General features: G+C 41.0%; 1 protein-coding gene across 1 annotated transcript in view; it reads left to right on the plus strand.

Annotated features, from left to right (window-relative positions):
• The window catches only part of OTOGL (otogelin like), a 1067300-nt gene that overhangs the window by 641671 nt on the left and 399534 nt on the right, over positions 1–26095 (plus strand). The window contains exons 30-32 of the mRNA XM_078649280.1: positions 1303–1459; positions 10286–10312; positions 16646–16813. Of these exons, the coding sequence (XP_078505406.1) occupies positions 1303–1459; positions 10286–10312; positions 16646–16813 (352 nt within the window). The remainder of the gene's footprint in view (positions 1–1302; positions 1460–10285; positions 10313–16645; positions 16814–26095) is intronic.

A 26095-nucleotide genomic window follows, 5' to 3' on the forward strand; every position in this document is an offset into this window, starting at 1 on the left:
ATGTAATCGGTCTTTAATGACGGTGTAGCAAGTAATCTGGGCCCTTGTGGAACAATAATTGTTTGGCAGAGTATAAAAGTTTCTGAGAATCAGTTCTGCTCTGTATATACACCGTCCATACATTGATTCCGATAACAACACCAAATAAATATTCAAAGGATCATAACTAAATCAAATCAGGCTGTTGCTTGAATATTTAATACTACCGAAAAAAGCTAGAGCCCTTATTGATATATATCGAAGTTGCTGAAATTAGAATTCTCTGAATATCTACTATATTTTGATTTGAATACATCGATTCATTTACCTTACAAATGTATGTTACACCATTGTATGTATTTTTAACTGGGATTGACGGTCTCCTGACGAAGGCCATTGGCCGAAACGCGCGTAGTTCCATTCCACCGCTTTGCCTATCTCACTGTTACAACGACCGAAAATTATCTCTCACAATTTTGAGTTTATGTGCGTTTTATGTATATATAATTTGTTTGTAATGTGTTAATATTTGTATAAAATATATATCATGAAATGAAAAAATGAAGTGAAAAACAATTCAAGATATTTATATATATGAAAAATGAATAGAAAAAATAATAAATAAAACCAAGTTTTGTGAATTTTACAATATGGTATTGAATCATTAATTATTTACTACCAGGCGCTTTAATGTTGAGTAAATACATGGGCAGCTGTTAAATTGTATGTTTGCTAGTGAGAGTCCCTTCTCTCTCCTTTTCCACAAATGTCTAAAATCACCAACACCAGGTTACAGAAACAGGCTAGGAAAATGCAAAAAGTTTCGGGGTGAACCTGCCAAAAGGGCCAAGTCCAACAGACACAAAATGGAAGCACATTCCCATTGTGACCATGGGGCACCTACTGTAATACAGCCCCTGCTGCCTTAACCCATTTTTAAGCAAAAAATCATGGTGTTGATAATTAATAATGACAAACAGAAGAGTTGCACTTCTTTGCTGAGCAGCAGAAGGGCATTGAAACTCTTGTTTTAACCCTGTGTTAACATTTACTGAGTGTGCCTTTACCACTTGCTGTTCATGCACCTGCTGCACATCATTGACTGACAAAACATAATTTGACAAGGGCAGGTATCTGTGAAACAGCCATATTGTAATCCAATGAAAGCTATCAATTAACATATTGACACTGGATATGACAATATCGTGGATATATCTGGTCTCACCTGGCGCTGTTAACTCAGATCCCTAAAGCTACAAGTAAGATTACTGGATCTACTTAAAAACAATCTTTAATAGAAACTTATCCTTCTTTCTTTCACAGATTGATGTCACCTCATTTGTCAAAAACTGCCACACAGACACTTGCAACTGTAACCTTGGCGGGGATTGTGAGTGTTTGTGCACGAGTATTTCAGCGTATGCTCACAAATGCTGCCAGCAGGGCGTCGCGGTTCACTGGCGATCTCCTCATGTCTGCCGTGAGTATGTTGATGGTGCCCAAATTATGAGACTGTGAACATCTACTGAATACGCACGGTGGAAGAAATGAGCATAGAAAGTATAACTTTGCATTTGAAAAAATGGTGCTTTTGGTTCTCAATTTCCGTGTACAGGAAAGGGAACCCAAAGCACTTGCTTTCAAACATTCCTGGCTCCCCCTCAGTGCTTTGAGTTTATTTGATTGCCTCCTTTCGGGGGTGAGAACTTTACTGTTACCTATTGTGGGACTACATGTTAATAAGCCAGCTACATGCAAATATTCCTTCATCACATACACAGGAAAAGGCTTTGAGGGATCATTTGTTGTTAAATGTACCGTGAGTATCAGCCTCCCTCTACCAGGCACGTAAGCAAGTGGAGTCCTTTCTTGACCTAACCCCCTTCTTTGGATGTCAACATCCAGGAGGTCCAATTTCTTACTGAACTGCTCCATCTTCAGTGCTTTCTCAAGATTCCAGTGGTCTCTTATAGCCTCAGGCCTGACATCTGTAAATAGCTAGTTTTGTTCATCATTCTCGATGAAAAGGGTGATCACTTCCTGTGAAATCTGAAGACATTCCCCTAAGTAATAGCTTTGAACCAGCCTGCATTGAATGCAGGTTCAGAGCAGTTAGAATAAGTGTGAAGCGTGTCCTGATATAGTAATTGTGAAACGGACGTGTTTGGGCATTTCGTGCCACATGCAGATAAACAAGATGCTTTTTTGTGAGTCTTACAAACAACACCTTGTCTGTCACAGACTGATCGAGTCCCAGACGTGCATTATTCAACCAACTACAAATGGTTGAAATGTAGAAACTACCTTCTGCTTTTTGCTGGCTGCAGGACCCCTGCAATGGGTGCGCAGCTATCCACGCGTGTTCTTGAGCAACTTAAGACCACCGATAACCTCTTATAGACTACTTATACAACACCGTTATGCTTTTAGCAATCTAATATCTATCTTTGAGAAGTAAGGTGGCTGCACACAATATTCTCTTTCCCCTAAGACATAGCAATTTTACGTCAGGTCAGAACATGATCATTTCAGGAGGGAAGAACAAGAAATGGGATTTCGGCAACGATTTGGAGTTGGCATTTGTTCAGTTTCTGCTCCTTTGTTGACACCTTCGTGAGTACCTCTTATATTATATATAGGAAATATATATTCACATTTTTTCAATGCAACCTAATTTATATCTTTGATAGCAATGACAATTCAGTAAATAAATTAAAAAAGTATGTTAAAAAGTAAAAAAAGACATAAAAAATGCACATAGTGCCATCACGATTGTTTTGCTAATATTTAAAAATATAATCTCCACTGTCCTATCATTAGCATCCCAAGCTGCCCCAAGCTCTGCACAGATAATTATAATGTTTTCCCAATAGTGTCATGTACTCTCATAAAGTGATTTGCTACCCCTGCTTGCATACTAAGATGTGCTCCTGTACCAGCTTTTTGCAGGACCGCCAGTCCTTCCCAGGAATTTTGCAGCACCTTCGGACTTTTCATTTGTAAATAGCACGTCAGTAACTCAATCGGAGAGGATACAAAGGCAATTGAGTTTAACATCCGTGTTAACAAACGAAGACACCCCAATAACCAGTTTATACATATAAAGTAACTAGAAGTCTGTTTCGTCAGGAAGTGCATTATCTGAGGAAAATAGAGAACACGTTGGCTCAAGAATTAGATCATGATGACGGAATCAAGAGGCCAGATTTCTTTTCATCAGAGTATAGAAAGAAAACATAATGGCAGAAAAAGGCCAACAGACCTATGACCTGTATGCTTAGATCTGTTTTGAAATGCAAAACCCAGAAAAGTGTGGCATTTCCAGTTTCTATGTTGACATGGTTATGTATGTAAATATAACAGATCCTATACCCCAAAAGTTGTTGTGGATATTACATATAATAATAATATTGGCAAGATGGTAGATTGGCTCTCCACAGTTCATCTGGACACTCCGTTGCATATACCTCTCCAATCACCATGCTGTGACAACCACCGCTTCACTCTATCTCCCACACACTGGAGGAGGATCACACACCTGTGGGAAATGGCGAATGAAGCTTCAGATATGTTGTGAGGGCTGCAGTCCTCTACTCAGATATAGTGGTCTGGGTTCAGCCATCAATACCAAGGGTGACACCAGCAGTGCCTGTACCCAAACATGAGTGTTGTTGATCCAAAACTCTGTTCGGGTGCTGCCATGTAGATGAGCTTCTCACTGCACAACTGTGCCACCCAATCAGTCCTCAGAAACCATGGAATGAAGCACACAAGAAGTCACATATTTTCACTGCCTCGTGTAGGCAAGGTCTTACAAGTTTGCCATCAGTCATCTTGGAAGGAGACGGTTGAGAGGACCCAAATTTAAGTCACAAAGAGGCCATAACAAACTCTGTAGTACTGAGCTGTATCTAATAAAAAAACAAGAACGTTGTATTAGTGAAACAGATTTCTGCTCATGTGAAAGAAAGCTAATAGACAGGTTATTGTTTTGTTACATAAAGAACATCCTTTTCTGTCATCAAATTGTCACTCTGAGCATTCCTTTAGACCGTTATACCTCGATAAGCCTACTGTTACCATGCACAGTGGGACTGTTACACTCCATGGCTCCTCGATGACTAACAGACAGTCACCTCTCTCAAACCAAAAGGCATCATTCTTGTCCCCTCCATTTAACATATAGGCCCACACTTCTGCCCATAATGATCATATCACAATTTATATCAGTACAAGTACATGTTTTAAAAATAACCGGCTAAAATGAGCAGAACCTGAGAAATGTTTTATGTTATACCCAACCACTAGAGTATCTAAACCGATAGGGACTGGGAGATACCACCTTCAAAGCCAATCCAGAAACCATCATAGCAGAGGTTTAGACTAGAATGAAGAGAAGCATTAGTAGCGACCGCCTCCTTTTCTCCCCAAACCCTGAAGCCTGGCAATTTACATTCCACTTTAAACTTGCCCTAACAAAAGTAATCTGAAATGTAAGTGATCCATTGCTTCAGTGCACCCACCCTTCCATGTACACTTATGAGATCTCATTAACAACATGCATTGTAAGGGTAATAACTAAGTTCAGGCCATTGTCAGGAGCCTTCTGTTCTTTGAATATACCTTCCAGAACCTCAAAAAGGCAAAACTGCAAATCCTCGAAATACCTTTTCCAACTTGCTATCACAGCACATATGGTTCTGCTACCTGGAAGCCTGGCAAGTTGCATTACACTTTAAACATACCCTAAAGTGCAGTCATAAATCCAAGGGGGCCCTCACCTTGATTCAACCAACCTTCCATGTACTCCCTAGAAAATTATCTATCAACTTTTACAATAAGAGCATAATCATGGTCCAGACCAGTCTTATGAACCTCCAGTTCATGGGATAAATATCCCAGAACCTCTTAAATATTACAGCACCCTAAACCCATATCTGACTTTCTGACACATCACATTGCCATTCCGTCTTTGTCACATACATTTAGCAGTCAACTCACTCCCCACTCTCTGCTCATCGCTGTCCAGGAATTTACCACCACCATCTCTTCCAACCCCTCTCCTTCAAACCATTATTACTGAGCCCACAAATAGCACTTGAAATTTAACACCCAATCCATCATCAAACATACACAGGACATACGAAAGGGGGAGGAGTTAACCTAGTCCCCATCTATGACTTGACCTGTATAGATTTTCCTGACACAATATACTTTCTTTCAAATGTATAGCCGCCTGCTGCTCTGTTAATGTCAACACATCTTTAATGTTGGCAGACACATATGGCCAATCCCATTCCAAAAAGCTTGATTCAACGTATGAAGTCATAAAAGCACAAAACGTACATTAAAGCAATACACAATACGTCGATAAGCAATTCATGGAGGCCCTTTACAATTCAATACATGCCCCCTAGAATGGAAGAATCTAGCTATCATAAAACTCTTTATGCAAATCTTAAAATGTTTACATATTAATTTGTTTAAAACTTTTTAAAATATACCACAATATGAATTACATTTGTTAACAGTCAGTAAAAAAGAGCAAATCATTTCACAATTATACAATACGGCCAAGCGTGCATGCTAAAAATCCACTAACTCATTGTGGGACCTCAATTCTAATTGCCCACACCCACCCCAAGTATTTTGCCATGGCTACAACAATAGCTTCAGTTGTATTGCTTTTAAAGATTCTTTCCGCCTCATGCGCCCTTCTTGTTCCCAAAAGCTTACAGATTGGAGTGAGCCAGTCGTGCCACGGAGCTTTGTGGCCACTACATTCAAATAAAACATGGGCCAATGATTCTTTACCACTCCTGCACATTGAACACAGGTAATTTCTAGGCGTAGACCATTTGCTAGTAAAATCTTTGAATGGTAGTGTGCCGACCATGAACTGGAAATATAATTTCAGCTCAAAGGGCTTTGTAATAAAGTCCCAATATTGCTCAAACTCCGGTATGGGTTTACAATTCAAGAAATGCCCTGTAAGGGATGAAGACTCACAATTTCACACTGTATTAGTCTAGGCCATTTCCCAATATTTAGCCTTCAGGATCTGTTTAGATGGAAAAACTGTGTTTTTGGGGTCCTCCCATAGCGGACACATACCCATATTCACTAGAGTAATTCTAAGCTGTCTTAACAATTTAATTTGGTGCAATGTGTTCAACCTTTTTACACCTTGGAAGCCAGCTGCATACTCTGCAAGTTCTGGGGTAGACCAAAGTCTACACCAGTACAAAAGTGCAAGAAGTGCAAATTCCGCAATTGGCTTTCTCCCCAAATCAATCAATAACGGGCATGTTGGGGTACTCTGTGGCAAGCTGGTAATATTCTGAGAAACTTATTTTCCGAGATTGTAAGTTTGGATAAGTTCTCATCACCCCAGAGTTCTGCACCATATAAGGCAGAACTGACTACTTTCATGTTGCAAATCTCCATAGCAGGACTAACTATCTTGATGAAGGAAGTGTTGTATTCTTTTTGCAGTACTCCCACCAGTTGTCTATGTTTTAGGGATGCTATATCGATCTGATATGTCCAGTTTAACCCCTCCTGGATGTTGACCCCTAGATATGTGAACTCTTTGACCTGATCTAGCATGGCATTGTTCAGCATAATGCCCCCCTTAAAGGCCCTATGTGGATTAAAGGTCATTAATTTTGTTTTAGACACATTGACCTCCAATCCCCGTCGAGTGCAAAACTCTTCAAAGATTGTTAGGGCTCTCTGGAGCCCACTCAGTGTTTTGGAAAGGATCAAAGTGTCATCCGCAAACCTTAGTATGGGAACTTTTTCACCTGCTAGAGTCGGTGCGTCTGTGGGGGTTAATCTCATACAGTTCACTATCCCATTAATGTATAAAGAGAATAAGGTTGGGGCCAATACGCATCCCTGTCGAACACCCTTCTCCACTGCGGAAAAATTCTGTAACTTCACCCTGCTTACCCCACCGAATCCTAGCCCTGTTATCCTCATGCAACCTGATGATAAGTGTCAACAAATCGGGTGGTAGCCCCATTTCTTGTAGCGTCTGCCAAAGCTTTTTGCGTGGTACAAGATCGAATGCTGACCTAAGGTCTATAAAGACGGCATACAAGCTACCCTTACCCAAAGATACAGTTTTCCAGAATGGTAAAATATACCTAAACACTTGATCGATTGTGCTAGTCAAGGTACAAAACCCTGCTTGGAGGGGCGATAAGATATTGAATTCACCGATCCAATCCTGCACTCTATTGAGCACCAATCTGCCCATTATCTTTTGTAGAGCATCAATAATGCTGATCGGCCTATAGATCCCTGGGCATGATTTGTCCCCTTTCTTAAAAAACAGGAATGATCTCTGCACCTTTCTAGGAATCTGGAACTGGCGCACCCTGAGCTATAGCATTTGTCAGTAAGAGGATATATTTGCCCCATCTCACTTTATCATAGAGGAATATATCCCCCGGTATTCCGTCTAGATCTTTCTGCCAAGATGGATTGCAGGGCCACCTCCACATCTACATTACTAAAAACTTCCCCCTTCAAAAATTGCTTATCAATGCTGCCCTCTGTTTCATGCTCACTTGCAGCATATTGTGGTTTAAAGTGGTTTACCCACTGTGATTGTGAGACGTGATTTTGGGGCTGGGAGGCCTGCCCTCCTCTGTTCCATTTATGGACATTCCAGAACTGTTTAGAATTCCTATTAACACAAGCCTCCTTCAACTCGTCCCACCTTTTGCTATCCCAATCCTTCTTTGCCTTTTTTTGTGCCCCCGATATGTGGCCCTTGCTGCTCGTACCACTACGGGGTCCCCTTGTGTGATAGCTTCCCTTAAGTCTGCACAGGACTTTTTACATTCCGAGCTATACCATTCCTGAGGTTTGCGTGTGATCATCTTCTTTGGTTTGCTCCTTATACTAAAATGCATACGGAATAGTCCCAAAAATTAATTATGTATGCAAATAAAAATCTATAGATCAGTTGGATTAATTACTATATCCTGCAATTCGCTAATGGCCGGTAGGTCTTTTAGCTTGGTCCATATGAGATGCCTTAGATCATTCGATGGGACAACGTCAGAGCCTAGGTGATATAACTGTCTAACACTTCGTGAGGATCTTTGGACCATAAAAGGTCCAAGTCCACACATAAAGGATTGTGGTCACTTTCCAGTCTCTCTCGACTCCTCATATCCTTCACTCTATGCCAAAGCGCTAGGCTAACCAATCATAATCCAACTTCCTTAGAGAAATTCATCAAGCTGACACATATAACCACAGTCTAAAGCCAACAAAATTCTGATCATGAGAGACTTAAATATATGGATTGATAAGCTGCTCTCATGCATGCCCTCTGCTTCAATCAGCAAGAGAGCGGAGCAATGCTTTCAGCTATTCACATGCACAACCTCGTATTCACCCATAGCCTTGAAACATCGAATTCTCCTATGCAATCAGAAATCTGGCCACAACACTGCTTCATCTCCATCAGATTGACCAATTTGGCATACACAACCATCACATGTGCAACATTATCCCTCTATCCTAGACTGGAATGCTATCAATCTATGCAAGGAGGAGTTAAATTCATCTTACAAAATGGTTAAAATCGGTCTGTCCGACTCAACAGAATTAAACCCTTGCTGGTAAGGCTACATCAAAAATTGTCATCTGTTCTGAACCTTCTAGTCCCTAATAAAACTAAAAAAATCCAAAATGGATATCAAAGTAATCAAAAATGAGTTCCACCATGAACTAGAAAAGTTCAGCTATGCAAACTTCAACCTGGCATGACAATCGAGCCACAGCCAAAAGAATAAGGATATGGCACCTGTCAAACCATCTACATGCCTGGTAACATGCTAGCCCCCCAACAGTTTTCCCAATCATGTCTATTATTCAATATCTATATTTGTCTGCTGGCACAACAACTAGAACACCACCAGATAAATTTCTAAATGTACACAGGTAAATTATAAATTCATGTCCAGACAGCACATCTGACAACCCAACTAACATCATCTCATAATTGAACTGAATTCTCAATTGGATGAAGAAGAGCTTTCTCTGCATGAACAGAGCCAAAACTGACATGCGAGTCATAGGAGCAATGGAACCCAGCCCATTAATCCCAAACTCACACCGGGCCTGGAAATCCTCTCATAACCTCCCTGAAAGTAAGTAAAACTCTTTCACACTTTCCTCCGTACTCTGAACTACTGTAACATAATTTACATTGGTCTCCCCGAGAACCTTCTCATCAGAATACAAAGGCTATTGAACCAGGCTTCTTGACTGTGCTGAAAGCTCTGCAAGCATGCATGACCACATCCATTTCACAATAGGATCTCTCACTTGGAACCCTGTTGAAATTAGGGTTAAATTCAAAGTTAATTACAACAGCAACAAAACATACTCAGGCAAAGGGTAATGATACCTGCAGAAATTTCATAGCGCATCTTCTGGAAACCCCATTTCGTGTCCGCTCCTTTGATCAATCGGCAAACTTACGATAGATGAAACATGGATATAGTTCTGTTGGAGTCTAAGGAACAAGACTATGGAACAGCCTTAATCGTAACTTTTGGTTTAAACTCCATCCAGAAGGTCTTAAAACCTGAATCAGGCTTGAATTTGAATAATTCACAAACACAGGGGTCACAAAGAGGGTCAGAATGGGACAGAAAATAGGGCCAAGCACTAAAATAAAAGTGGACCAACATTAATGAATTTAATAGTTAAAAAACGTGGCCCATGTTTGCAAATTGGGTAGATTTTAACTTGTAAAGAAATTCTGTATAAGTGTTTTGCAAGGTATGGGAGACTGCATGGATTTGAGCTTGCTGTAGGAAACGTTTTTTTATACCAGGGAAATCAACAGTAACAACAGGCCCAGTAGACCATAGAACAGACACACAAAGAGCCACAAACATTAACTTGTCAGTCAAGCCCATTTGGCACTGCCTGATTGCCTTGTAGGCCAGTTTTCCCCTGGTCATAATGCACGAACATGGGACTGGGCTACCACCAATCCAATCAGGTTTCATAGATCCATATTTTCCTTTTCTGTACGAACCTGAATAGTCTCTGCAAGGACTCTGATGTAACCTAATAATTACATGTAGAGTTTTACATCAAAATGTATAGTAAATTAGTAAAATATGGGGTAAATAAAGAAATTGCGAAGGGGGTGAGTGGTCAAATTAGCAAGGACTAATGTACCTCTATTGTTTAACAACACATTAAATATATGAAATATTATTGATATGTTCTATTCATTTGTTTCATATACTTTTTTGTTTTCTTTCAGCATATGATTGTGAATACTACAACCAAGGTATGTAACAATTTCTCTGAAGGGTCTGTCAGTATAGGCTAATGTTGCTTATATATTATTACAGAATGCTTTGTACTGCACAGAGTTATCTTAACCTCAGCCGGATGAGGGACTCAAGGTTAGAATATAATGAATTCAACATAATACGTTGAATCTCACAGAACAATAAATGATGGTGTCATATTAGTAGCTCCAATTTTTGAACTAATTCTTTTCTTTGGGGTAGATTTATATGTGAGCATGCAGAACTTCTATATTGGCCCATTCAAGTCTCACCTATGCAAAGTTCACCCACAAGTCTAAACATATTCATTGCATGCGTATAAGATTGATCAAGCATAACGTTTCATGGCAACTGTGTTCACATTTGTGCACATAGTATTTGTGAATCTGTGCAATCTACTTAGGGAGCATACAAATGTACTCATCATTTAATATATGCACATTGCTTCAGCCTACCTATTGAATGCAGATGTTCTTGCCTTGTTAAAGGCAAACAGAAGGTTACCAAATGAGTCAATGTCGTGAGAGACAGAAATCCCAGTTCCAGGCATTCGCTGAACAATCCAGATAATTAACGGATTTGTCACCAGGTTTGACTGATCAACGGGGCTAAAGAGTTAGATTACAATGGTTTGTAGATGGAAACTGGAATGGGGTATCATGCGCCTGATGATTTGGAGTAATCTAGTAACCTTATGCATATATCTGGGCACAACTGAAAGAGAATCAGTAATTGATTGATAAAGGCCACCTAAATGCAGTGGAACATGTTTAACAGATACCCCTCTATACCTGATTCCAAAGCTTGATGTGGAAACTGAGTATGTGGTCCCTTTGAAGCCCCAGTTTTCCCTTGACCTTCTCTCCCTTGTGCTCATGGAATAGCGGTATCATAGACATCACTGACTAATGTATCTTTGAAATTTGACAGATACGGCTGCTCCATACTCTTGCACCCTGAAGGAGTAATTAGTGTGGGGTTACTATTTCTATACTACTTGACCTCAGTGGCCAACACAAGCAATCTTTCCTCTGCCAACTTTTCATCTTACATTGGATGCTTTTTGAACCATCCTTCACACACTTTTCTTTGCAATTGGAGATTTTCTGTGAACACTCTGAACCTCAGGCTAACATAAATGTGTATGTTGTGTTGACTAATTACCTCTGTCATGATAATGAACACGCAAATTGGATTTAAAAGTGGTCGGGATTGTTAACCCACAATCCTTAAATGACTATGACATGTTATGTTATGTAGATTTGTAGCACGCATGTGTCACCTGAGGGGGCATTCAGGCGCTGAGCGGATGAGGAGGGTCCTACCTGCATACAGGTTGTGACTGGCTAATGGAAGAGACATATCTTTAGCTTCTTGAGGAATTTAAGAAGCAATAAGGAGATCCTGATGTGTTGCGGGAGGTTATTCTAAGTCTTGACAGCAATGTGGAAAAACAAACGATCACCAGTTTTGCTTCTTTGTGTGCGGGGAAGGTGTGAGTGAGTGAGAGTCAAGCTGAGTGGCGTTATCTCGTAGGTTGGTAGAAATGAAGGCAGTGGTTGAGGTGTCGTTGGTGGTCCTTGAATCTCTGTGTGATACAATCTTTTAACAGGTGTGTGGTGAGAAATGGTGTCGACGGCTCCAGAGAGGTCAAGTAGAATGAGTGCTCTGGTTTTTTCCTTGGTCAAGGATGGCCTGGATGTTGTCTGTGGCCAGGATGGTGGCTGTTTCGGTGCTGTGATTGCTGCAGAAGCGTTACTGCATGCTGTCCATAAGTTGGTGGAGTTTGAGATGGCTAGAGAGTTGCTTGTTGATCACCTTCTCCACAACTATGACTAGGAAAGGTAGCAGAGAGATGGGTTGATACTTGCTGAGCTTGCTTGGGTTTGTAGATGGTTCCTTAAGGAGGGCTTTGACTTCTGCATGTTCCTAGCCCTCCGGGAAAGTTGAGGTTTCGGTGGAGGAGTTGATGGTGGATTTGAGCGTGTGGCTGGTCATAGTCCCCCCTAGGTTGTAATTGTAGTAGGTACATGGGTCCATGGAGGTCCCTGAGTGGACTGACGTCTTGATAGAGGCTGTGTCTTTGTTGTTGAGTCAGCTCTAGTTGGTTAGGTGTTCATTGATGTTGGTGGTGGTGAACAGCTGGTCTATGAGGTCCTTTAGGTGGGGCTGGGTATCGAAGTTGCTGTAGATATTCAGTATTTTGTTGTGGAAGAAGTAGGATATACTGTTGCAGAATTCTTGTGAGTGGGTGATGGTGCTGGTTGCGGCTGTTGGGTTGGAGAATTCTTTAATTATTGCAAATAGTTCTTTGCAGTTTTTGGAGCTGGTTTCAATTCTCAACACTAGGGCCCTTTTCTTTGTTTCCCTAAGTTAGTGGTGGTAGTGCCTGAGTGCTACCTTTTAGGTGTTTCTGAGGATGGCTTTCCGGCTGGATCTCGATTTCTTCTCTAGTTGCTTGCAGTAGTGTTTAGTTTCCCTGTGATTGTCAGTGTACCAGCTGGCTTGGTTGTTGTTTCTCCTTTGTTTGGTGTTCCCGATGGGTGCAAGGGTATTGGCGCAGTTTGAGATCCATCTGTTTACTTTTCTTATGTCGTTGTCTAGGTTGTTAGTAGTATCAGGTTGGTTGGTTCTGAGGATGCTGAGCCAGTCCGCTTCTGTTTTTTTGTTCTAGCTAAGGCCAGGTGGGCTGAGTATTTTTGGTGTGGTGGCTTGCTGTGTGCCAATGAAAATGTGAATGATGGAGTGGTCTATCCATGTGAGCAGGATGACACGACTGAAATTGACTTTCCCGCTTGAGGTTAATATGGGGTCCAGAGTGTGTCCTGCATTGTATGTTAGGCCCTGGACAATCTGGGAGATTCCAATCTTGTTGAGGATTTCAAACAGGGTTCTGGAGCCCAGATCCGTGGGGTCATCCAGGTGGAAGTTGAGGTTACTGAGAAGGATGAAGTCCTTGAAGCGGATGGTGAGAGGTGCTATGAAGTCTGTGATGCGGTTGCTGAAGCTGGCCCGTAGTCCAGGTGGTCCGTACGCGAGGAATCATTTGATGGTGTTTTTTTCTGTTTGTTTTCATTTTGAAGTCCATGTGTTCCATTAACGTTGTGTTTGAGTCTGCAGAGGTGATGCATTTGTTGGTGTCCTTGTGGATGATGGTGAGACCTCCATCTGACTTGTGCAGGGCAAAGTGAGCATGTTGCACAGCAGTTGTAAGAGAGTATGAAAGTGGAAGGTGGTAAAGTGGAAAAGTGGAGAAGTTGTCAAAGAGCGCAAAATTGCACAAAAGAACAGAGAAAGAGCACTCTGGAGCACTCAAAGAGCACAAAAGCCCACAAAATAGCACAAAAGGAGGCCCAATTGTGAGATTAGAGAAAATGTCCAGTAAAGCAGAGGCAAGTAAAGAGTTTGAGAGGGAGGGCCCAGAAGCGGTGAGTGTGAGGGAGAGAGAGGAGAGAATATGCTACAAGAGGAGTGAGCCAGAGTCCTTGCGACATGAAGGCTGGATCCAGAATGGCCTAGACAGGTCGGAGGACTAGTACCATGTAAATGAAGGGGGGAACTGGGTCGGGGCACCTGTTTCATGAGATCATGCAGCGGGCAGCATAAAGTAGGTCCTGGAAGGGGGGGGAGTGCAGCAGGGCAGTGGGTGGGGATTGGAATGGCAGGAAGAAGACATAGGAAGAAGCAAAAAGACCCAAGAGAGCAGATAAGAAGGGGGGGGGGCAGGAGGAGGAAAAAGCATAGGAAGGTGGAGGGGGTAGAGGGGCCTGAAGGGCAAGAGGAGTGCACAAGAGGGTAAGTCAAAAAGTCAAAATAGTAGCACAAGCACAGCAAAAATGGCACAAGACATAGAAAGTGGAAAATGAACACGTTAAACAAGAGCGGTAAGTGTGAAAGGTGAAAAAGCAGAAAAGTGTAGAAGTGGCAAAAGAGAAAAAAGAGGGCATACATGAGTATAAACGGAGCACTACAGGGAAAAGAGAGCACAAGAGAGAAGAAGAAAGGACAAAAATAGCACAAAAGTGCAAAAAGAGGCCCAAGGGTGACAATAGAGAGAACATCCAGGTAGACCTAGGGGAGCAGAGAGTTTGAGAAGGAAGGCCAAGAGACCAGAAAAGGCGGCTGAGAGAGAGAGAAGAGAAGATGCTGCAGGAGGAGCGAGAAAGGTTACTCAGATACGAAAGCCGGGTCTGGAAAGGCCTAGACTCGTTGAAGGACCAGTGCCCGATAAGTGTACGGGAGAGCTGGGCCTGGGAATTATTTTTTGATACAGCCAAACACACTTCAGTGCGTTGCGTGATTAGAAGGGTGTACAACTTTTGGCACAACGCTTGTTGTTCAGCTATGGACACTTTGCTTTAATGAGTTAGTTGTAGTACCCGTTGCCCATATAAACTAAATGTGTGAAGATTTTTCTTATCTTGAAGTGTATTATATTATGACAAATTGTTCACAAATGTAATTAATTACTATCTTACGTACTGTACGGTTCGGGAGGCTTACCTTACTAGCTCAAATTGTATTCAATTAATGCATGAATGACTCCATAGGAAAAACATTGTTTGATATATTATGCTACTCAGGATCCATTGGAATATATTGAGTAGAAATAAGCAGAGTATCTTTGTAAGGAATACTGATATTTAATGACGCTTCTTTACCCAGTACGCTTCAAAGTCCCTTAATCCTGAGGTTAAATATAATAGCTGGTAAGGTGGAGTGTACTACACAGATGCAGTAGTATTTGATCTCTTCCTTGGTTTTTTATGGAGTTTACTACACAGATGCAGTAGTATTTGATCTCTTCATTGGTATTTTATTGCTTCTTGTCTTGTCCCTAGTGGACTTCCTCATTGGTGGAAGACCAAAAGAGCAAACATGAGACGAAAGAAAAGTCTGGTTTTAGAATGCAATTCTCTATAATGGCCCAACAAATTTGGCCTCAAACCTACTTAGTAAAGATAAACAAAGTGATTGCTGTTCCGTCTTACATCTAACCAGCAGCCATTGGATATTGCCCATATATAGTTTCGAGTCTTGAATATCTATATGTGTCTCCTACTTCTGCAAAGCATCACAACAGGGTCGCAGTTCGAATTGAAATACCGGGAAACCGGCAACAGTCATAGGTTGGCAGGCATATAAGCTGAAAAATGTTTAGGAATGTCATCACATCAAGAAACAATTGAGAGGCGTTTCCAGGTGCATCATTGTACCTAGTGCAGAAGACATGTCTTTACATCTGTGCATTCCCACTATTTCTATTTCAATATTTTTTCAACTGGATAAATATTTTCTGTGTGCAGAAACCCCCTTCTTTTACACACTAATACTTTTGAGAAGTGTTTCATTATTCCTAACTCTAAGGAGAGGTATCCTTCCACCTATTTCCTGGGTGGGAATGGATTTTGATAAAGTTTTAAATAAAGACAAGCAGGTTTGCGTGCGCATGAGCTAAACATTTTAGGGCATTTGCGTCTTAGAATGTTGACTTGTCCAGCATTCCTGGGAGTAAAATTACTCACAAGATAGTTTTTGTGCGCAAAAACACCTTTTGTGAATTGCAAATATGGTTTTACACTCTCAAAAAATACTATTGGACATTGTACACTCCAGTTACACATGCAAACATGTTTGAGCCTCAGTTTCGATGTGAGGTATTTTGGAGACTATCACAGTCCTATTTGGCATTAACTCATCAGGACTTAAAAGGAGTAAATGCTGTAGGTTTTCTTTGCAAAAATACCTGCTTTCTTCTAAGATATAACTTTGTATCTTGTATATGGCTCCTTAGTTGCCCTTTCCGTTCAGAATGATTTGTATGAGGCTAGAACTGACTCATTTTTATTCCAGATTTGATGTCCACACTCTAAACTCTCCATACCGAAAGTAATATAATCCATCTTATCTTCTGTTACCTTGTGTCCATTTAAACCTTTCAACATTGATATCATAATAATTCTCCTGTGGTTGAATATTTTCGGTTTTCCATTTTCCCCAAAAAGAGAGTTTTGCACATGTGTTTTTTCTCCACGTTCTACATTTTGCACGATTATGCATCTGCTGCATTTTTTATAAACTTTAACAAATTCACATGGTTGACCAGTTGATCAAAGTTAAAAGAAACCGCACATGGTTGATAAAGGTCAATCTAGCAAATTTGGCACTAACCGCCATCTCAGCTCTCTAAATATAAGTGTTCAGTCCAGTGTTGAACTATTCCAATTCACCATGTGTTATGAGTGTGATAACAAAATTATAGACCACTTTCCTTGCGATGACAAAAGTTGAACATTCATTTAATGTATCCCCTTTCATTGCTTTACTAGGTCTTGGAGAAGGACCATACATTTTAGCCAGCTATGGACACAGGGACACTGTTTTAGGAGCCAATGTAACCAGCAGGAGGATATTTCCTTTACCAAGAATAAGTGCACATGGGAATGTGCTGTTCAATTTTATGATTACACCAGGACTTTTCAAGGATAAGGACTTGTGTAAGTATTATTTACCCTATTAGAAATTACTTTGAATATGTTACCTGCTACATTTAATTTGTTCCACACATTTTTGAGCTGTTGCTGTGCAGATTTGCTAGAAATAAATTGTTCAACCAGTTTATTTCCGTGCTTTGGGGCATAGCTAACATTTACCAGCAGGAGCATAAGCATAAAGTCCAAAAGTTCAGCAGTATACACTGCACCCTACTTATGGTAGTTCTTTGCTACACACTAGGGTTTTAGAATTGGCCATTTTTCTCACTTGCATTAGGTCCCATGACACCCGGACTACCCCACTGTCTGCACGGTTGCACACCTTTTTGGCGTGTTGTGTATACTGCCGTGCCATACATACCTTAAATAATGACATTGAAAGGAATTTTGGGGCATATTACCAAGGCTGGCGATATTAGATTATCGCAACTTTGAGGCGATAGTGAGCAGTTTGGGGCCCGCTTTGCATGTCAGTGATATTTATCGCTAATGACATGCAAAGTGGGCGTACCCAACCTGTTAGCGACTAAAAACAGTCGCTAACATTGCTATCGCCTATTATCAATGCAGGCGTAGCGATGGAAATATTCGCGCTAAGCGCGAATATCTCCAAAAGCTAATGCCTGCTCAGACCAGTTCTTAGCCATTATATCCAATGAGAGGTGGATATTATAGCTAAGACCCTATTGGCGTTAATGCATGAATATCACTGTATTCTTAGCGATATTCACGCATTTAGCCGCTATCGCCGGATATTTTATCGCTTTAGAGATAAACGTTGCTAATAGCACGTTATCTCTGCGATAATATCCGGCGATGCTTGGCGATAAAATAAAACTTTCTAAGCCCCTTTAGCGATAAATATCGCTAGTTGTTGGTAATATGCCCCTTAGTTACTGGAGTGTAAGTCATCTGTGAAAAATGGGAGCGAGGGGACATGATTTGGAACAGACAAGACACTGATCAAGCATAAATACCTATGAGCAGTTTTATTTAAGACCCTGGCAAAGCTCCTTAATGGAACAGTCAGTAAATTATGTTTAGCAATGGAAAGGTGATGAATGGAAACATGCATATATGTATGTGTGTGGTATTTCTATAATGCAAACTTAGCCAAAAGCCAGTGCAGTGGTCAAAGACAAGCATAAAGTCAGTCAGTGATAGGAGAGCTGGTTGGTTTTTGGATTGTTAGTTCATTGTAATGTTTTTGTTTTTTAAGGAGCTGTGTCTTCAACTTTTCCCTAAATTTGAGCATTTTTGGGGCGGTCTTAATGGGTATGGGGATGTTGTGCCAGACTCTCGGTGAATAGATGGAAAAGGCGAGGTGATAAATAGGGATGTCCTGCTACCTTGTGTTTTCTTGTTTTTTGCCTCGTCCAGTACATGGACTTTGATAATATAAGCATATTATACAATTTTAGGTTTAATAAAAAATTCAACCATGTTAAAGCTTCACCCATTTCCACATGACATATCTCATTCTCCGTTTTTTTCCCTTGTAAATTGTAATGAGTGTCTCACAGTGATTCCAGCTGGGTAGCAAGAGTAGCTAAAGGTGATGCACCCACTAGCATAAAGTAAAGTAATAGCATCAGTGCCATTGCTATTTTTGTTTACCAGCAGCAACCCCACTTCCTCCAATTTAAAGGTTTTTTACCATGAAACACAATACTTTTTCTTGAGAGGATGTAACAAATATGATGTTTGCTCAGCAAACCTTTTATAAACTTCATTTACATTTTTTCGAAATTTGTTCTGCTATATTATTTACATTTGTATGATCAGTCTTGAATATTACATGATGTACAACCTGGCCCTTTCTGCAGGCTCACCCAAACATTTTGCCTTCCTCCTCCCCTATTTGCTGAATTTGTTTTTGTTGGTGTTACTACCCTGGGCACTTTACCACTATTAACCAGTGCTAAATTGCATGTGCTCGCTACTTAAAACATGATAACATGGGCTTGTCCACAATCTGAATATTTAATTTAATTATAAATTCCTAGCAAAAAGTGCACCACATGTACCCAGGGCCTGTAAACTACATTCTACTAGTGGGCCTGGATGACAGATTGTGCCTCCCACTTCAGTAGCCATTTGAACATGTCTCAGGCCTGCCATTGCAGAACCTGTGTGTGCAAATTTAAACTGCCATGTCGACTTGACAAGTTAACCCTCTTGCTAAGCCCAAACCTTCCCTTTTAATACATATAATCCACCCCTAAAGTAGGCGCTAGGCAGCACCAAGGACAGGGTGCAGTGTATTTCAAAAGTTTGACATGTACTTTTAAGTTCTATGTTTGGTAGTGAAATACCCTTAAACTCATTTTTCGCTACTGCAAGGCCTATCTCTCCATAGGTTAATATTGGGATTACCTTATTACATTCTATAGGTGTAATTTCGTATTGGGAAAATATATATATATATATTTTGAGTTTGGTGTCTCTGGACTCACAATTTAAATCAAAACTTATGGTAAAGTTAAGTTGCAAGTCTGAAAATGCGACTTTTAGAAAGATGCCATTTTCTTACTTTAACCATTCTGTGTCTTCTACCTGTCTCTAAATACACATCTGGGGTGAGTGACAGCTGGGCCTTGTGCATTGCCCTTAGACAGCCACAAAAAATAGGTGCTTAGGTGTGACTTGATGGGTCTTATTGGGTCATTTCTTAGCTTAAAAGGGTGGCGGAGCTAAGTGCAGCCCCACTTGTACCTGAATTGGATGTGCTCTGTCTCCACACAATAGTCCTAACAACCCTGTATTGTAACCCCAGTCAGCTTCGAGCCAGGGCAGAGGAGGAAGGGGATTGCCTACACTTCAAACAAACTGTCTAGAAGCTTCCACCACTTTCCCAAACCAGGGCACCAAAGTATAGACCTCAGACACCGCCACTTTAGTACACTTCTGACCTGTGGATGCCAAGAAGGACTGGTGTCCTGATGAAAAGACTGCCACTCTGCAGGACTCCTGCTCTGCTGTGCTGATCTGCTGACGGCTGTCCTCCTTGCCAGGAAGTGAAAAGGAATGGGCCTACATTTCTCCAACCCAGAAAGAAAGTGATTCCAAGGGCTCGCTGGCTTGCCTCCTGTTTATACAGAACACTTGCAACTGCTCCAATAGCAAATGTATAGACTTTAAATCAAGCTTGCCTGTCAATAGTTAGGAGGCAGCTAAACTGACCCTCCCAGTGTTGTGTGAGGTCCTAGTACTGCTGTGATTCTGATCTTTTCCCTGGAAAAAACTTTACATATTTGGATCAAAGTTGCCGGAGGATCTCTGAAACCTTCTGACACACCTGGGAGGCCATGTTTTTAATGCCTTTTTGAACTTGTGCTCCGTATCTAGCATGTGTAAGTGATAAGGCAAGGCATTCCAATTGTTGGCAGTCCGGACTGTGAAGGACCTGCCCCGTCTCATTTTAGAAAAGCGAGGGACATTAAGGAGACGCTGCTGATTGGACCTTAATGTCCGCTCCTGGTGATATAGGTCTTTAGGTTAAGAGAGACCCCACATGTTACCTGGTATTTAATAGGTGTGAATGTGGGTCATAGGACTCGTCTAACCACATATCCCTGACTCGAGGTTGATGGGGAGGTCACCTTGGGTGAATCTGACAGCAATTATACGAGTTCATTGGGACTCCTCAAAATAATATGGCAGTCATTGGTATAATTTCTATCAATATTCTCAACATTGTGCATACAGTTGTCATAGTGTACATTTACATTTTTCCTACTGGTATTGACACGGTCTGGTTGTCTTAAGTCATAACATACATCAACATTATTTTCACTAGCAACTATATCAACATGGATGTATTATGGCATACATTGGTCTCGTAATTGCCAGTGTCGGCTCCATTGTGCAGGTGTAGGTTATGACATACATTAACATTGCATTGACAGGTGCTTGTGGGCACAGGTTATGGCATACAATGATATTGCATTTATTGATATTGCCGTTGTCGGGTCTGCACACGTCACAGTAATCATTCACATTGTATTCACCCGTTCCAGCATAAGCATGCTGCTTGCTGGATGCTTGCCTGACGCGTGACTCACACGGTCAGCTGGGTCTGTTGGGCCCATGCATTATCCTCATCGAGCCACTGGATCCAGAGGTGTGGGTAAGCCACAGGGGCAAGACAGCTCAGAACAACACTAGACCACCACAGCGGGACTGCAACGACTGTCGCACCTCCCTTATTTCCTGGGCACCCGCTCACCTCTCACTTCAGTGACAGCAGACCAACAGGGCCCTACTCCAGCACCCAACTTGCCTTGCCTTACTGTGATGTCTTAGACTTCCTTAGGGCTTGCTCCTTCCGCAATGCAGCTTCCGCTTTCATGTGCATCTGCATGAGTATAATCCTCTCTCCAGAGGTCATGCGTTTCACATGCAATATACATATAATTTGAAGGCATTAATGCAGAGTTGTTTTTTAGCAGTTGGTTAGTGGCTGTTTTTAGATGGTTTTAAATTTATAGTTACTGTTGGGAGTTTGTCTCTTATGAAAATGCAGAGGGGTTCCTAAGTACTGTGAGGATGGGATGTCACCAGAAGAAAAGTACATAAAATATTATGGGACATCCCGATATTTCTGGAAACTTGAGCAGATCAGTAAAACAAAGAACAATGGTTCCCTCAGAGGAAGAATATGTCTAAACTTCCTTAGTGTGAAAAAGACACATTGCATCATATCATAGGTGCTCCAGTGAGACAGATCAGTGAAAGTGTTGTAAGGTGGATAATTACCAGGGGTAAGTATGCACCTACGGCTAGCAATAAGGCCACCACCACAATATAAGGTCCAGACAAGGTCTCAATAAATTATTCCCTTGCTCAACGCTTGGTAGCTGGCAACGAGCATGCAGGCTTAACTTAGGAGACAGGTGTGTGAAGAATTTAAACACCAACACATCAAAGAAGTAAGACACAACACACAACCAAAATTCACAACCACTTTATAAAAATAGGAAATATTGTTATAATTAAAACACCACAGAAATGACAAAACTCCAATATAGTGAACCGCAGATATGCATTTTTAAATATTAAACACTTTATAGTGTTTAAAAACATATAGCGCCAACTTTGAACGTCCAGTCATGCTTGACCAGGACAAAGTCAAACTTTGAGGCCGAACGTGAAGGAGTCCTGTTCTCATACACTAAGTGGGAGGCCCCGGTCTAAACTTTACCTTTGCATTGAAGGATTTCTCTCGACATTGAGCAGGCCTCTCCACCAGGCCGGATTTACTGTGGTTCATTGGCTTGGTGTAAAGATGTTCTGGACACTGTAAAGGTGTAGAAGAGTTTATTCCTGAGAAGAGAGCCACCGCAGCTGGCACAGCCCAAGTCCTCTGAGCAACTGCCTCTCATAGAACCACCGAACACATACTCAGAGGCATTCTATATGACATCAGTAAATGATGTCTTACAACACATCACCACACCTCCCCCCTCAATAACAGAAACAAAGCAAAAAAAAAACAGTTCATAAATATCAATCAAACATACAAAGAGTATATACATTAGATTAAAAGTAGATTCTTAAGTGCTTAAGCTAAACATAGTCTTTTAAATACTGTGGTCTGTAACACAATCTACTGCTCATTCTTGTGTTACTACTACTTTTCACATTCTTGTTGTTGTCTCCAACAATTTCAGATGAAAAACTAGGATCTTTAGCAACACGAGAAGTGCTCCACCAATTCCCGTTTGACAATTTGACAGCATTTTTACGTATGTCTACAATTTGTTGAGAAACTGAAAACTTTGACAAACCTTTTCTAACAGAATTAGGATTCTTAATTTTAACACAATCACCAATAGACAGTTTGTGTGAAAACTTCCTTGAAATCGTTTCACAATTCTTTGAACACATTTCAGTTGACTTCATATTGGCAGAGTCCCACATGTGTTTTATGTCATAATCTTGATGAAAAGACTTCACCACCCAAAAAGGGTAAACCTGTGAGGGAGCTTTTCTACCTCTCATAAGTTCAAATGGACTAAACTTAGTACAGACGTTAGGTGAGGTCCGATATGACCAAATCAAATCTTTAACAGCTTGAAACACACAGCACCCTGATCTAAAAGCTGCCTGCACACACTCAACCACAACTCTATTAAACCTTTCTGTTTTACCGTTACTCTGTGGGTGGTAAAGAGGAGTTCTAGTGTGCTTAATGCCACAGGCACGTAGGAAAGAATTCATTTCTTCAGAAACGAATTGTACACTGTTGTCAGTTAGAATTTCTTCAGGATAACCTTCCCTGAGAAAAATAGAGTTTAAACAATTAATCACACTTTTAGAATTGGGAATATTAATGGGTTCAACCTCAACCCATCTAGATAAATGATCTTTCAAGACAAGAAAGTACTTTGAATTTGAAGGTAAAACATGAAAAGGTCCTAAAAAGTCCATTCCTAATTTTTGCCAGGCTCTTTCAGGAGGAGAAACAGGAGAATTACTTGCTCCTTCAAGTACTAGCACTTTATCACTAGTGTTGCATCGTGAACATTGTTTGACTAAATCATCTATTTGAGAATCCATTTTAGGCCACCAAAAGTCAGTTCTAACTTTTCTCTTGGTAATAGTAGAACCAAGATGTCCAGAATGTGCAGCTAATACAATCCTTTCACGATAACATGAGGGAGGTACAAGTTTATTGCCCCTGACAACTTTCCCACCTTCAACTGAAGTTCATCGTTCACTTTCCAAAACATCTGTAAATCTGGTGAAAGACATTTTTCTCTTGGCCATCCTTTTTTAATTAGGGCAATAACCTCTTTAAGAATGGGATCTTTTTCAACCTCTAATGCCCAGCAATCTTCCTCAAATGATAAACTAGCCTGACTAATATGAGCTACAAAACATTCCTCAATCTCATTCTCCCATTCTTGCTCTTCTGTATCTTCAATAGGCAGTCTAGATAAACAATCAGCCCTTGTGTTTTTTCCACCAGGAATATACTCTACGCTAAATGTGTATTCTAAATGTTTCGTAGAGAGTCTAGCTAAACAAGCTGTGGTGTGTTTCACATTTTTACCAGACAGAATATCAACTAGAGGTCGATGATTAGTTTTAAGAACAAATGACCTGCCCCATAGATAAGATTTACATTTTTCAATACTCCAGACACAGGCCAGTAGTTCTTTTTCTATGACCGAATATTTTCGTTCAACAGGTCGAAGCGTTCTAGAGGCAAAACCTATGGTATGTTCTTTACCTTCAGAAGATTGTGACAAAACAGCACCCAATCCATATTCACAGGCGTCGACAGTGACCACAGTTTGTTTACCTTCAACAAAAGCTTGCAATGCAGGAGCTTTGAGAATATGTTCCTTGATGGATCGAAAACCTTCCTCACATTTCTCTGACCATATGTACGCACTGCCCTTTTTAAGTAACTCTCTAAAACATTCTGTGGTTTTTGCAAAATCTCTCATAAATTTCGTGTAAAACTCACAAAGACCAAGAAAGGATAAGAGTTGTTCTTTGTTCTGCGGAGGAGGTGCCTCTATAATGCTTTTAATTAAACCAGGTCTGGGTTTAATACCTTCTCTAGAAATAATATGACCGAGGTACTCAATTTCTTTTACCTTAAAAATGCATTTACTCTTCAGTAAGGTAACCCCTCTATTTCCAAAGTGCTAAAAACCTGTTCAATGGCAATATCATGATCACTCTCAGTCTTAGTAAAGATAAGAATGTCGTCTTTAAAAAACGACCACATTGGGATTGTCACAAACATCTCGGTCATAAGTCTCTGAAAAACGGCGGCTGCCGAAGCTAGCCCAAAGGGAAGTCTACAAAATTGAAAGACTCCATCAGGGGTAACAAATGCAGTCATATGTCTAGACTGGGGATGTAGTTCAACCTGATGGTAGGCTGCTTTAAGATCTAATTTTGTGAACCACGACGATGACCCAACTTTAGCAATGAGCTCTTCAATGTGAGGAAGGGGAAAACCATCAACCCAGATACCTTCGTTGAGGCTCCTCAGGTCAACACACATTCTTAAATCCCCTGACCTCTTTTCAGCTAAAACGATGGGACTAAGCCAAAGGGTGGATTAAACTTTTTCAATGATACCTTGGTCACACATACTTTGTAAATGTTTGGAAAGATCCCTCCTGATGCTTAAAGGAACGTTGTGTAACTTATGTTTAACAGGGCAGACATTTTTCTTCACTTTTATAAAGTGTTGAAAATTTGTTATTTTACCTAACCGATCCTCAAAAATCTTGCTAAACTTCTGCTCCCAAACACTCGAGATATGTGACACTAAATTGTTGCTGTTCTGATCAATCATAACTGGATTGGCTCTACCAGGTCTGATGGTCAAACCAAATTCAGCTTGGTGCAAAAGACCTAGAACATTTATGCCCCTTTTTGCCACATATACTTTTCCTTTGATAGTTACTCCAAAAACTGTAATACTTTCCCAAAAATAGCCTAGTAATTCAATTTTGCTTCCTTCGAAGGCTACAGTAAGAACATCTGGTGGTAGTAGATTTTTGTCTCTCCAAAGTTTAAGAAACTCAGTAAATGATGTCTTACAACACATCACCACACTTGGTTAAGCCGGAGCCCTAGCTCAACTCCTGGAAGTCTTGGGCTCCAGAGCTGTCAGTGGGATGAACCTGAAATCCAGGCAGGGTTGCGGTGTGAGGTAGTCAGCTTGACTCTTGATGTTTCCAAAAGTTGCTCCAAAATCCGCCAAACTTCTGGAGCTTCCTACTGAAATTCGTCTTGAGGGTTCAAAATGTTCACAACACAAATTCAAGGTTCCAGAGTCTCGGAGTTGCTCCTTGGAAGCTGTGAGTACAGTTCACACAATGTCCCAGGCCAGATCCTTAAAAGTTCACCGGACACACTCCAGGCTGGGGACTTCTTGGGGGAGATTGTGCAGGTGAGCTCTGGTAACATGATGCTTCAGGGAGTCCACTCAATCCTTTTTGAAGCAAGGCAAAGTCCTCAGGGCTGTTCCAAGTGTGCAGCGCTTGCAGTCCTTCATAGTGCAAGCCTTCATGGTGCAGACCAGGGTTCCAGCATGGCAGTCCTTCCTCTCCTTGTAGTTTCAGTCAGCAGATCTGAGTTGTTATGCAGCGCTCGCATATTTATTCAATGTTCTTGAACGACAAGCAGAGTGGTACCTCTGATCAATTGGGTACGCTGTGCCACACAAAAGCATGATAGCTTCTTCCAAAGTGTGGCAGTTTCTTTTCCTACAAAACACTGCACTTTAAAATTCAAATGGAGATTTTATTGCCT

This window comes from Lissotriton helveticus, chromosome 1_1 (assembly GCF_964261635.1).
Source record: "Lissotriton helveticus chromosome 1_1, aLisHel1.1, whole genome shotgun sequence".
NCBI lineage: Eukaryota > Metazoa > Chordata > Amphibia > Caudata > Salamandridae > Lissotriton > Lissotriton helveticus.